This window comes from Ailuropoda melanoleuca, chromosome 6 (assembly GCF_002007445.2).
Source record: "Ailuropoda melanoleuca isolate Jingjing chromosome 6, ASM200744v2, whole genome shotgun sequence".
In the NCBI taxonomy this organism is placed as follows: domain Eukaryota; kingdom Metazoa; phylum Chordata; class Mammalia; order Carnivora; family Ursidae; genus Ailuropoda; species Ailuropoda melanoleuca.
Window position 1 is genome coordinate 40,893,245 of NC_048223.1, and position 13,170 is coordinate 40,906,414.

The 13,170-nt window shown below is 36.2% G+C and overlaps 1 protein-coding gene across 2 annotated transcripts in view; it reads right to left on the reverse strand.

Moving 5' to 3' along the window:
* Nucleotides 1-329: 329 nt before the first annotated feature.
* Nucleotides 330-13,170, reverse strand: part of PDCD6IP (programmed cell death 6 interacting protein) — a 76,883-nt gene continuing 64,042 nt past the window's right edge. For both annotated transcript variants that reach the window (XM_002919041.4, XM_011224727.3), the window contains exons 16-18: nt 6,133-6,256; nt 4,804-4,994; nt 330-3,911 (exon numbers count right to left, since the gene is read on the reverse strand). In XM_002919041.4, coding sequence (XP_002919087.1) covers nt 3,737-3,911; nt 4,804-4,994; nt 6,133-6,256 — 490 coding nt within the window. In that variant the 3' untranslated portion in view covers nt 330-3,736. The remainder of the gene's footprint in view (nt 3,912-4,803; nt 4,995-6,132; nt 6,257-13,170) is intronic.

Below are 13,170 nucleotides of genomic sequence, written 5' to 3' on the forward strand. Positions count from 1 at the left end.
AATAAAAGATGAACACATTTCACCATCTCCCCTTTCCTAACCAACTGAATAACATGCCACACATTTCCAAAAATTAACCCCCAAAAAATGACACTTGAAAAGATTCCTCATCTTAAAGAACTGAGGCAAATCACAAGTAATGAAAAACATGGCCCATCCATGATCAAGTATGGGGCTGACCGCTGTAAGAGAACATTTAAACACTGTCTCACGCATTTAGTCAAAGGGGATATTTTCTTATTTCCCAAAACACCATTTGTCAAATAAACTGCAGACACTATAAAGCTGAAGGATAAACACTTCAAATAAGAATTCATACTCCAAAGAAGTAAGAATCTTTCAACTTTTATTTCTAGGATACATTCATCTGGAACCTTTGTGTTGCTTTACAATTTTCCCCCTAAGAGAAATGAATACAATAAAAATATAATCCAACTACCAGCAATGTTTGTAACCAGAAAAGAATCTAAAATCTCTGGTGTGATAATATAGGATTTTTTTTAAAAATATAAACTTCATACCAGAAATAAAGCCTGAATATTCTCTTTATCTTTAAAAATATAATTTTTCCTTCTTAGCTCTTCCATGTAAATCTTATAATCAACCATTTAGTTCTACAGTCTATTTTTAAACTAGTAATTGTAACACTATAGCAGTTTTCCCCTACTTTGTATCCTGTTCTGTACTGTGAATCAACTTATAATTGCAGAAGTGTTTACAAAGAGAGAGATGCTACTAGGTTGTAGCAAGATTCTTCAAGATATACTGATCATTAAAAGAAAAAAAAATCCCCATTAGCAAACTGAAACCTACTTAACAAACTGCATTTTATCATGTTTATGAAATTAGAAAATGTGTACAAAGCACTTTTGCAAACTTTGTAAAGCTCTAATGGAAAACATCTTTAAAATCTGTTTTAACTAGAAAGACTGCTGACTGGGACAGAATGTCAGGGACAGAAGGTTCTGTGAAATCTTTTTTTCTGTTAAATACTTATATTTGGGGAAGGAAAGATTATAAATTGCAAAGAAGCTGGGGGTATGGGTCCAGGACTGTCTCACAAAGATTGACTGGTGTGCAGTGACATATGACTGTTTTTCTTAACTAAGACCAAAGGACATAGGAGTAGACCAATACTTTACACCAGACCGAGAAGTCAAGCCATCTGTCTCCAACTAGCAACAAGAAATAAGAGAAGTGAGGATTTTCCCTGCTTCTGACTGGCTCCTCCATGTAGAGCTTCATTAGTTGCAGTCCATTTAAAAACAGTATTCCAAACCCAAACATAAATGGTCTGGGAATGGTTTTAGTTTAGGAAAATAATCAAAAAGCCTAATTATAAACATAGGTAACAACGTACCTGAACCAGAGTTGACACTTTCCTACCTCTAGATAAATAGCATTGTCCGTAACAACTTTTTTAGGGTATTTTGTGGAATACAGGAAGTTAAGCAAAGGACAAAAAAGTTTGGTAATAAAAATAATCCCAGGCGGGGGGCAGGGGGGGTTCCTTGTTAAAATGCAAAACAGACGTACAGAAACTTCTTTCCATGAGCTACTCTAATGAAACTGGAAAGGCTTTGAAGACAGCCCCAGCAATGAAGGGCTGCAGAAATTTGGTCATCTGTACCCAGACATGGGTGACCAAAAAAAAGTATCCTCAATTACCTAAAGGATGAGTGAACTGACCAGAGGGAATGGGTCTGCATTACTGCATTAAAAAGGCTTTGAGTGAGTCAGGCATGCTGGAAGAGGCTGCCACTTGGGGCTTTGGAGCCTCCTTTCTAACAGTTTCTGCACAATTTTCCCGTGGCTCTCTGGGATCAGGCCTAGCTTAGCACGGGGAATGGGCTAAGTGGCCTTAAAACCTCTTTTGCCCCTCTGATGCTCTTACTCTTCTTAGTGCCTTCTTTCCCCAAGAGAATATTCAGGCCAATTTGTTTTTGTTTTTCTGCATTAGTAAGAATAAACTAGCAATTTGGAATACCCTTAACTCTCACTGAGTATCTCATGTTAGTATAGGATACCATGAAAAATAAGAAGGTAGAACTTCAGTGCCTTTTACGTAAGAGTCAAACAAGCCTATGTCATACTTTGATGATTCCACATTAATAAAATTTAGCTATGATAATGTAAAAAACTACTTTTGCCAAGGTTTTAACTATTGGACTTTAAACCAATTTCAGTATTCCATGGAAAGGTCATTTATATTAAAGTAACATGCCTTCGTGTTTTCTACGTACAACAACAAAGTAAGATTTAATGTACATATATTTTTTAAGCAATGCACTCCTTTTTACAATCACACCTTCAGTCCAACATTTCAAATATAAACCCAAACTGTCAATGAAAAGAACAGTGGACCAAATGACAGTATCATTTAAATGCAACAATAATGCAAGAAAAGGTGAGCATCAAAACTTAGAAAGTAAACATAAACAGATTCATTGGAAATATGCTCATATGCCTGATGTGTTCAGAAATGAACCTCATACAAAACAGATTCCGCTATTAGACACCTCATTCCTTTCTCGTTTACTCACTCCATGATGCATGTCTCACTATTTTTACTGAGGTTTATACAGTGATTAATTATCCTAACAGCAGAGATTAATATTAAATATACAGCCTATTCCAGGATTGGCAATATGCTCCCAACAATTGTTTTGTACGCACCCTGAATTACAAAATAGTCTAATTTTTTAGGAGCATAAAAATGAAAGGGTTAGATCTATTCATATACATTGTGCATTAAATGTTACTAAGTTAAGACAGTAAGGTGGAAAAAAGGAATAGAAGGGTACAATAAATTTTCTTTAAACAATTCCATTACATTAGACAGTACTGTCAATGATATGTATTTATTTTAACCAAGTGATGGAAAAAAAAGGGAAAGAATTTATTATCAGAATTTGTATCAATTTCTTGGAGAGACTAATAGTAAAACTTTAAATATACATATTTATTTATATATTTATTTGAAGAATCTTTGGTAGCAATTGTGTTTCTTCCACATTATAGGACTTTCCAAAATAAATGTCAAAATTAATTTACTAATCAGTATATAAAAGAGAAATTATGGTACTATTCTTCTGGTTTTCCTATAAACCTGACTATTAACTTGCACTAATCATGCACTTGAACAGTTATCTGTTTAATTTACTTACATATAAAATGAGAGACTAAGACCAGAAAGAAATTAGACAGTAATGAGAATCAATGACAAAACATAACAATGACAACTGTTCTTAAGTAATTTATTTTTAAATTATAAGATTTACAATGCTTTGATTATGCAAAATAGTATAATGGAAATTAAACCAAACTGATAAACCAAGAGAGAAAGAAAACTTAGTTTTCTTGAATATCAGTACTTAAACCATCATTGTAAGTATCTGATGTCCCAACCACGTCTTACGTAGACATAAGTATAGTAATTTCAAACGTTTCACTTGTGGTGTTTAATTTCTCATTTTTAACTTTTATGAACTGAAATGTAAATTATTTCAAATCCTATTATACCTATTATAGTGTTTATACTGCAACAGCAGCATCTCTCAGTGTGCAATCAAATGCGGAATTGGAGCACAGTTTTTAGCTTTCAGCCACAGACAGAAATTAGACACTGTGTTCAGTACAACAGAGTACGTTATATCAACCAGAGCACAGAGTTTAGTACACTTACTGCAGGGCTGGTACTTCTTTCCCTTTGAACTGAACCAGCTGAGCTGACATATTACTGCTGTGGATAGTAAGACTGCTGTGGGGGCTGAGGGAAGGGGTATGAAGGCTGCTGGGGTCCTGGGTATGGAGCCTGTCCAGGGCTCTGGTGATACACTGGCGGATATGGCATATTATACTGGCCGTATGCATAAGGATTATAGCCCATGGGCATAGGCATCTGGCAATACCTGATGAAAAGAAAACAAACAAAAAAATGGATTGGTAAATCAAATACTGGAAAACGAAACATAACAATTACTCTAAAACAAGTTTCTTTAAGAAAGTCATTTTTCTCTATTTCTCAGTCTAGCAGAGAACAGTAGGGAGAAAAAATAGCTATTTCAAGGTACTTATTAGAGAAAAGTGTTCCTATCCTGTTATACTTGAGATAAAAGAATATCAAGTGTTTAATAATATCCAGAAAATAATATTATCGACGGAAATAAGACTAAATATTCAACTATTAACAAGGAATAAAAATGGAGACCCTTCATTTTAATGTAGCAACCTAAATACATTCCTAATTCACAAGATTCAATACTCACTGTAACGCACATAAATTCACAGCTAACAAAGTTTAATATTTGGAAGACAGAATGTACTTACAAAGCAAAGTTTGGAGCACATCTTAAGAGGCAGTCAAATGTCAGGATTTTTAAGATTAAAAAATTATCACAAAGAAAGCTGTTCTTTAAGAAAGCACATGCCATAATTAGAGTCGTGTTCAACAGTCTGTCAGAATGCCAGTATTTCAAAGTACAAGTAAATAAACAAGGCCTTATCAGATCAGTGTTGCTAAGTTCAGAAAAGGCGCCTGTCCACTTATCACCAAAACAAAGACGACCAAGGAAACACACTCTACATTCCATACAGAAGAGATGCATTTAAGATGATCCCAGCATGTAAAAACTAAAAACACAAATAAGCCTGGGAAATAGCCATCCAACTGCTCAAGTAAGTGCCTGTAACATTATTCATTCATGACACCTCCATTCAGAGAAGGGGTGACCCTGTTTTTAAAAGGTTAACCAGAGCTACAAACATCAGCCAATTCATTCAGATATTCAGTTGCGGCCTTACCCGGGATATCCTGGATAGGTAGGATATGGGGGTCCCTGGGCCTGTGGAGGGGGAGCTGCTGAACCAAGAGTGTGTGACGGAGCTGCCGGCGCAGCGCCCGTCCCCACTGGAGCTGGAGCAGTAGCAGGAGGAGCTCGATTTGCCGGAAGCACAGGAGGTGGAGGCCGGGCTGGGGGTTGGGGCTTAGCAGGCTGTAAGAAAAGTCAACACTGACTACAAAATGTTTCACTCCTATCAAATTATTGTCAGTTAAAATAAATGAGGGCATATGAGAAACTCCAGAATCCAACCAAACATATTTCTAATTTCCATTTTTAAATGTTGACTTATTGCTCTAGAAATGTATCATAATTGAGGAATAATTCTCCAATTTGTGTAAACTACACAGCTACTGCTCTATTCCTGACGCCTAATATTTAATCATTTACTGTAGCTCATTACTGCTCCCATCAACAGTCAGACATTTGAGATGGGAGGAAGAAGCAAGTCAGGTACAGTTTATTATTGTAATCTCCTCCTGGCCACAACATTTTTTATGCAAACATTTTCAAACACCCAAAAACTTAAAAGAATAGTATAATAAACAAGCACACATTTACCATTTAAATACAGTAATTATTAACATTTGACCATATTACTTTTATCTATAGCTATATCCATATATTTATCTAAGTATTTGCAGAACCATGTGAAAGTAAGTTGCAAACTTCATGACACCAGCCCAAAAGACTGTAGCATTCAAGTCCTAACTAACAGTCTCCTACATCATCACAATACCACGTCACCCTAAGGAAATAAACAATTATTTCCTAATGTCATTGAGTATCCATTCCACATTCAAGTTCCCCTATTTATCATCAATAAAAGCTCTTAAAGTTCTTATGAACCAAGATCCAATCATGATTCACGAATTGCATGATTATTATGAATCTTTCCTTTTAAACCAGAATGCCCCACACCTATCTTTTTTTCTTTCCATGACATTCACTTTTAGAAAAGACAAAGTCAAGTGTCTCACAGAATGTCCCAGTTCTGGATTTGTCCAACTATTTCCTAATGGCACAATTTAACTTCTTGTTTTATTACACTATATTTGCTATAAACTGAGAGGTGGTTCTAAAGACTTGATTAGATTCAAGTTAAACCTTTTCTGACAAGAATTCCTGAGTGATGCTGAATTCTTTATATTGCAAAACAACATCAAAAGGTTGGTCACCTGATGAAAACTGGTAACCACCAGATCTTTCCAATGTAAAGCCTGTTTTATCCTTTATGGAAAGCAGTCACTAGAGTAAAACTTCCATTTAAAAACCGTGGTTGCTTACTGACCGGCATGGTTCTTGGGGCTGGCGTTGGAGGAGCTGGTGCATGTCCCCCAGCTGGAGAAGACTGATAGGCAGGTGTAGGAATTGAAGGAGCACTAGGTTCCCTGGCAATGCTTTGTTGCAAGTCCCTTATTAAAGACAAAAGTGTTAGGAATTAACACAATTTAAAAAAACAACACATATAAAATACCAGGTCTTTTTTTTCATAGTTTATTTTTTTTACTTAAATTCAATTAATTAGCATATAGTGTATTATTAGTATCAGGGGTAGAGGTCCGTGATTCATCAGTCTTGCATTAACACCCAGTGTTCATTACATCATGTGCCCTCCTTAATGTCCATCACCCAGTTACCCCATCCTCCCATTCCCCTCCCCACCAGCAACCCTCAGTTTCCTATGATTAAGAGTCTCTTGCGGTTTGTCTCCCTCTCTGATTTCATCATTTTATTTTTTCCTCCCTTCTCCTATCCTCCTCTATTTTGTTTCTTAAATTCTACACGTAAGATCATATGATAATTTTCTTTCTCTGATTGACTTATTTCACTTAGCATAATACCCTCTAGTTCCATTCACATCATTGCAAATGCCTACATTTCATTTTTGATGGCTGAATAGTATTCCATTGTGTATATGTACCACATCTTCTTTACCCATTCATCCCTCGATGGACATCTGGGCCTTCCCATAGTTCGGCTGTTGTGGACACTGCTGCTATAAACATTGGGGTGCAGATGCCCCTTTGGATCACTACATTTGTTTCTTTGGGTAGTAGTACTTCTGGGTCGTACAGTAGCTCTATTTTCAACTTTTTGAGGAACCTCCATACTGTTTTCCAGAGTGGCTGACCAGCTTGCATTCCCAACAGTGTAAGAGGGTTCCCTTTTCTCCCCATCCTCACCAACATCTGTCAATTTTTTGACTTAATTTTAGCCCTTCTAACAGGTGTGAAGTGAATACCAAGTCTTTTCAAAATTTTTCTTCTCTTCACATATGAAACAGAAAACAGACTCAAAACAATGATGGTATTTTAAAATACACTACATTTCTGTTCTTGACTGGAACTAAACTTAAATCTTTTTTCCTACTATTTAATAAAACAAAGTTAGTTCTTTTTCTGTTTCTGAAGACTAGGAAAAGGTCAGAGATCACAGTTATAGCTACAGTATGGAACATGTCAAACTGGGCAGGTAGTCCTAAAAGACTGCCCACTCTCTATTAAGTCGTTGTTCCCTAGATGGGAAACTCCTAACATCCTGGCCTATCTTAAAGTTATCAGAAAACCACAACTGCTCACAGTCAGCTAGCTGTGTCACACCGGTGTTTATGGAAAACAAAACAAGTGAGAAAGCTAACCTATTCAAACCATTATGCAAATTTCTTAATGAAAATTTTCTGAAGATATTCAAAGAAATGCAGCACTGAGTTACTTTATGTTAAAAGATACCTCAAATCTACAACTAAGGTAAATGCATGATAGACTGTTGAAAGGACTATTAAAACACAGTATTAAAATCTAGGAAAAGTAAAGTCCCCTCCAACAGTATATTGGAATCCATCCCAAGATCTCACTAATCAAAACCCTAAGGAAAACATGGTATCGATCAACTTCTACCTGCACTGAGTCATATACACTAAGTAAATATGGCAAGCCCCAATACGTTTGCAACAGCACCTGCTGTCCTGAGTCCCCCTGACCACACTTTCACTCTCAAAAAAGGGTTCCAGCTGGAAGATAAATAAGTCACTCTCTATATAAAGGAAGCTAATACACATTCATCAAGAAACCAAGAATACGGGGCACCTGGGTGGCTCAGTCAGTGAAGGGTCTGCTTTCAGCTCAGGTCATCATCCCAGGGTCCTGGGATCGAGCCCTGCATCAGGCTCCCTGCTCACTTGACAAGTTGATGAATGTCTCAGAACTTACTTTGTTTACAGTATAAATACAGAAATACACATGCAAATAGTAACAAGTCTAATTTTCAAGCTAGAGATTTGAAGTATGAAATATCTGAAAATGAGAATATCCCCAAATTTCTTCCTAAGCCATGAACCTGTATTATACTACACAATTCTAAAAATAGTTATGTTAGCCTATTTTACACTAGAGACTTAAGTGGAAAAACAGTACATAAAACTAGAAAGTAAATTATCATGGGCAACAAAATTATTTCAACTAGGGGCTGGCAAAATTTTTTGTGTAAAGAGCCAGACAGCAAATGTTTTAGGCTTTGTAGGATATAGGGTCTCTGTCAAAACACTCAAGACTGCTGTTGTCAGTGCAAAGCCAGCCATAGATAACACGTACAACATGAATAACATGGCTGTGTTCTGATAAAACTTGACTTTACAAAATTAAGCAGCAGGCCTGACTTAACCTGGGCATTGTAGTTTGCCAACCTCCAATTTAAACTTAGAAACCTTTTTTGGCTCTCGCTTTGTCCTGAGCTACAGAATTTAAAGGTCCTATACAGTCATCTAAGCTGCTTGCTTAGATGAAAGAAGGAAAGAGGGGCAAAAGGTCCTGCTCCAAGCCCCTCACCCCACTTGCATCTGAGCCAGACCCATCTTTATCTGTTTTACAAACCAGGCTTCTCTTTAAGACTAAGCTTGAGCAAAGGGTTCTGCAGCTTAAAAAACAGAAAGAAAGAAAGATGGGCAATAGGGAATGAATCTGAAAATTCAGCTGTACAGTCTGAAAAATGAAAATGAGACTACTGGGATGTGGGCTAGAAAAAAATATGAAGTCCCATTAATTATTTAATTTCACATAACTTCCTGAAAAGGTAATGTGTTCACTTGCTCCAAAAACTAAAAAGTGAGTGAAGATCCCTATCTGCAAGTTTCCGTCCCCCACTCATACCCCCAGATACACACTATTCTTATCCAGAGCTTCCTAACACATAAATAAAGCCAATTCAAATGTGTGTTTTATTTTCTCCCTTTTTACACAAAATGCAATCTTTACACTGTTCTCTACCTTTTTTCTTTAACATAACTATCTTCAAAATCTCTCCATATCAATAAATAGAAAACATCCTTTTTTTTAATAGCTGCTCTTCAAAAAAAAAAAAAAAAGCTGTACAGATGTAGCTTTATTTCACCAGCCCTGGATATTTTATTTATTTTACTGCTACAAGCAATTCAGAAATGAATTAATTCATAAATATATCATTTCTAGCATATGCTAACACATACTCAGAATAAATTCTCAAAGCCAGATTAGATGGATTAAAAGATGTATGGATTTGTAATCCAGCCCTTTAGAGCAAAACTGCCCCACTCAAGGATTGCACCAACATGCACTCATAGCCACGAATGAGACCTGTTCCCCCGAATGTGCCAACAAAGCATGTTTTCAAACTTCAGATTTCTGCCAACCTTAGAAATGTTATTTCAGAGTAGTTTTAATTTTATTTACATTTTATTGAATGAGGGCAGGTTTCTGATTTATTTTTTTTAGGTAAGCTCTAGGCCAAGTGGGGCTTGAACTCAAAACTCCGAGATCAAAAGTTGCGTGCTCTACCAACTGAGCCAGCCAGGTGCCCCAGACAGGTATTTTTTCATAAATGCTTAAGAATCACTTACATTCATTTCCTCATCTGTAAAATTTCTGTTCACAGCCTTTGCCAACTTTTCTACAGGTTTTTCTCCTCCTCAGTAGCATCTAGGAGTGCTTCATAAACCAGTTTCACCTTTGTAAGTGGGTTTCAAGTATTTTCCCCCAGTTTCACCTTTCACCTTTGTAAGTGGGTTTCAAGTATTTCACCTTTGTAAGTGGGTTTCAAGTATTTTCCTTTGTAAGTGGGTTTCACCTTTGTAAGTGGGTTTCAAGTATTTTCCCCCAGTTTATTATATGACTCAGCTTATGTTACGATGAACTTTTCCTTTTTTAAAAATGGCTTCTAGGGGCGCCTCGGTGGCGCAGTCGTTAAGCGTCTGCCTTTGGCTCAGGGCGTGATCCCGGCGTTATGGGATCGAGCCCCACATCAGGCCTCCTCTGCTATGAGCCTGCTTCTTCCTCTCCCACTCCCCCTGCTTGTGTTCCCTCTCTCGCTGGCTGTCTCTATCTCTGTCAAATAAATAAATAAAATCTTTAAAAAAAATAAAAAATAAAAATAAAAATGGCTTCTAGATTTTAAGTCAGAGTAAGAAAGACTCTGCATTTCAGCTTTATAGAGGAATTCTCCCATATTGTTTTAAACATGACATTTTATTCTACACGTTTCAAATCTGATCCACTTGGAATTTATTCTGGTATAAAAATAACCTGCTTTCTAAATAGCGAGGCAGTTGGCTAACTTCTTCTGCTTGGCTTAGGATCTTTTTTACACTAAATTCACAATCTACTAGTGTCTATTTCTATTTTCTATTCGGTCTTTGGTCTGTCTAATCATGTACCAGTACCACTGTGTTTTAGACACAGTATTATATATTTTAATATCTGACAGAATTAGTTTCCTTTACTGTTCTTTTTGTTCTCTTTTCTTGGCTAATAATTTGACAGTTTTTCTAGCTGAGCTTTAGGATCAACTTGTCTAGTTTTAAATGAAAATCTATTTATTTATTTTAAATCAAATTATGTTGAATGCGTAAGAACTGACATCTTTATGCAGTTGAGTCATCCTACCCAAAAAAAATGACACATCTTTCAAATTCAAGTCCTCCTCTGTGCTCCTGAACAGTGTTTCAAAGTGTTCTACATACAGACAGGTCTCATAGATGACAAATCTATTTCTATGTATTTTGTGGTTTTTGTTGCTATTACAAGTGGGGTCTTCTCTGTTATATCTCCTATTTATATGAAAGCTTCTGATTTCTATGAATTATCTTTACAACTCATTGTCTTCAGTAATAGTTCTATTATTTGCAGAGTTTTGGGGATGATTCTCTTAGATATTCAAGTTGTACAACCATAAAGTCTTATAAATAGTGAAAATTTTAACTTCTCCTTTTCAATTTTTATATTTCTAATTTTATTCTTTTGTCTAACTGTGCTGGCTGATACTGCCGATACGGTATTAAATAACTAACAGTGTTGATAGTGGGCATTTTATCCTTGCTTTTAGAGAGTATGTTTACATTGTTTCTCCATTAACCATAATGCTGAGTTCTGTGCAGATATAAACAGATCGGTACACACACACACACACACACAGGGTGTTAAGGAAGTATCCACCTACTCCATTTTACTGAATACCAGAAGACTTATTTTCTCTTTTTTCATTTAAATTCAATTAGCCAGCATATTAGTTTTTTATATAATGTTCAATAATTCATTAGTTGTGTGTAACACCCAGTGCTCATCACATCACATCACATGCCCTCCTAAATGCCCATCACCCAGTTACCCCAATTCCCCCACACCTCCCTGTCTGCAACCCTCAGTTTGTTTCCTGGAGTCGGTTTGTTTCCCAAGAGTCTCTCATGGTTTGTCTCGCTCTCTGATTTCTTCCCATTCAGTTTTCCCTCCCTTCCCCTATGACCCTTTATGCTATTTCTTATATTCCACATATGAGTAAAACCATATGATAATTGTCTTTCTCTGATTGACTTATTTCACTTAGCTTAATACTGTCTAGTTCTATCCACGTCAATGTAACTGGTAGGTATTCATCTTTTCTGATAGCTGAATAATATTCCACTGAATGTATGAACCACGTGAAAACACTTATTTTCTCAACTGTTTTTTCCTCACCTATGAAAAGAATCTTCTTCCCCTTACATGTAAAAAAAAAAATACTGAACCAATCATTGCATTACTGGAATAACCACCCTGTCCCCCTTGTTCATGGTTCTTTTTCTAACATACTGGTATCAATGGTAAGTATTTTATTCAGGACTTTTGCCACCATATTCATAAATGAAACTGGTCTGAAGACTGGTCTGTCTTCATCTTTATCAGATTTTCTTATCAATAAGACTAATTTGGAGGGGTTTTTTTTTTAACCTCTAAAACCATTTAAAAAGTACTTTAATTATTTGCTTTTTAAAGGGTTAACAGAAAAACCGTAAAAACAACCACTGCTCTTTCTTAGGAGGTGGAGGGAGGTATCACTTCAATAATTTCTCCAACAACTTCTAAGAAAAACAGTTTAAATGTGAACAGAGGAGTGAATACTGGTCAGGCTGGCTGAAGGGTTCAAGAAAGACTCATGAATATAATAGTCTCTGAGTTCTTTATGCTCATTACTAATGAATATATGGTTCTGTTATACCTGAAGGACAGTTTGACTGGATATAAAATCCTTGGCTCATATTTGCTCTCCCTGAGTTCCAGTAGCAATCACTCTACTCTATTCTAGCATGCAGTGCTATGGGCCTAAATCTTTTCACCTTTTTGCCCCATTGCCTAAAGGATTCTGCCATCATCTTTTATGGCTAATAATTTATATGCCTTGGTGTTAACCGTTCTTGTTCACTTTTCCTGACCATAAGATACGCCTTTTCAACAAGGCTTTACTTATTTTAGGAAAATATTCTTGAGTAATATTGTTAAATATTTGTTCTGCTCATGGTTTTGGCTTCTCTTCTTTCAGGAGAATTCAATTTTGCATATTTGGATCTTCTTTGCCCATCTTTTCTCTATCCTTTTTAATTCTTTTTTTTTACTTTGGTTTCATTTTCTTTGATTTCCTCTTTTCTACTCTGTGCTCCTGTGTCTTCTTCACTGTCTATTCTTCTTTTTGCTCCTTCCCATTCCATTTGGTTTCTGTGATGGTTTTGTTCTTCTCTCGTCTACTTGTGTCCTGAATCCTGACACTTCACTTACCATGTCCTGTCTTATCACCATCTTCCTTGAGTTCTGGCACTTCTGTGTGTGGCGTTCCTCAGGGTGATTTCTTCCTAACTCTTTTCTCCTTTTTTTTTTTCCTTAATTCATGACGAAATGTTCATTCAGAATTTTCATCTGTTCTGTGACAATATTATTCTGGTGAATATTCTCCATCTATTAGGTTTTATTAAATTTTATTTTTTTCACCATTTTTAATAAATACTGAATCTCTGTACCAGTGCTGTGTCAACTCTACGGGTCACTCGGCA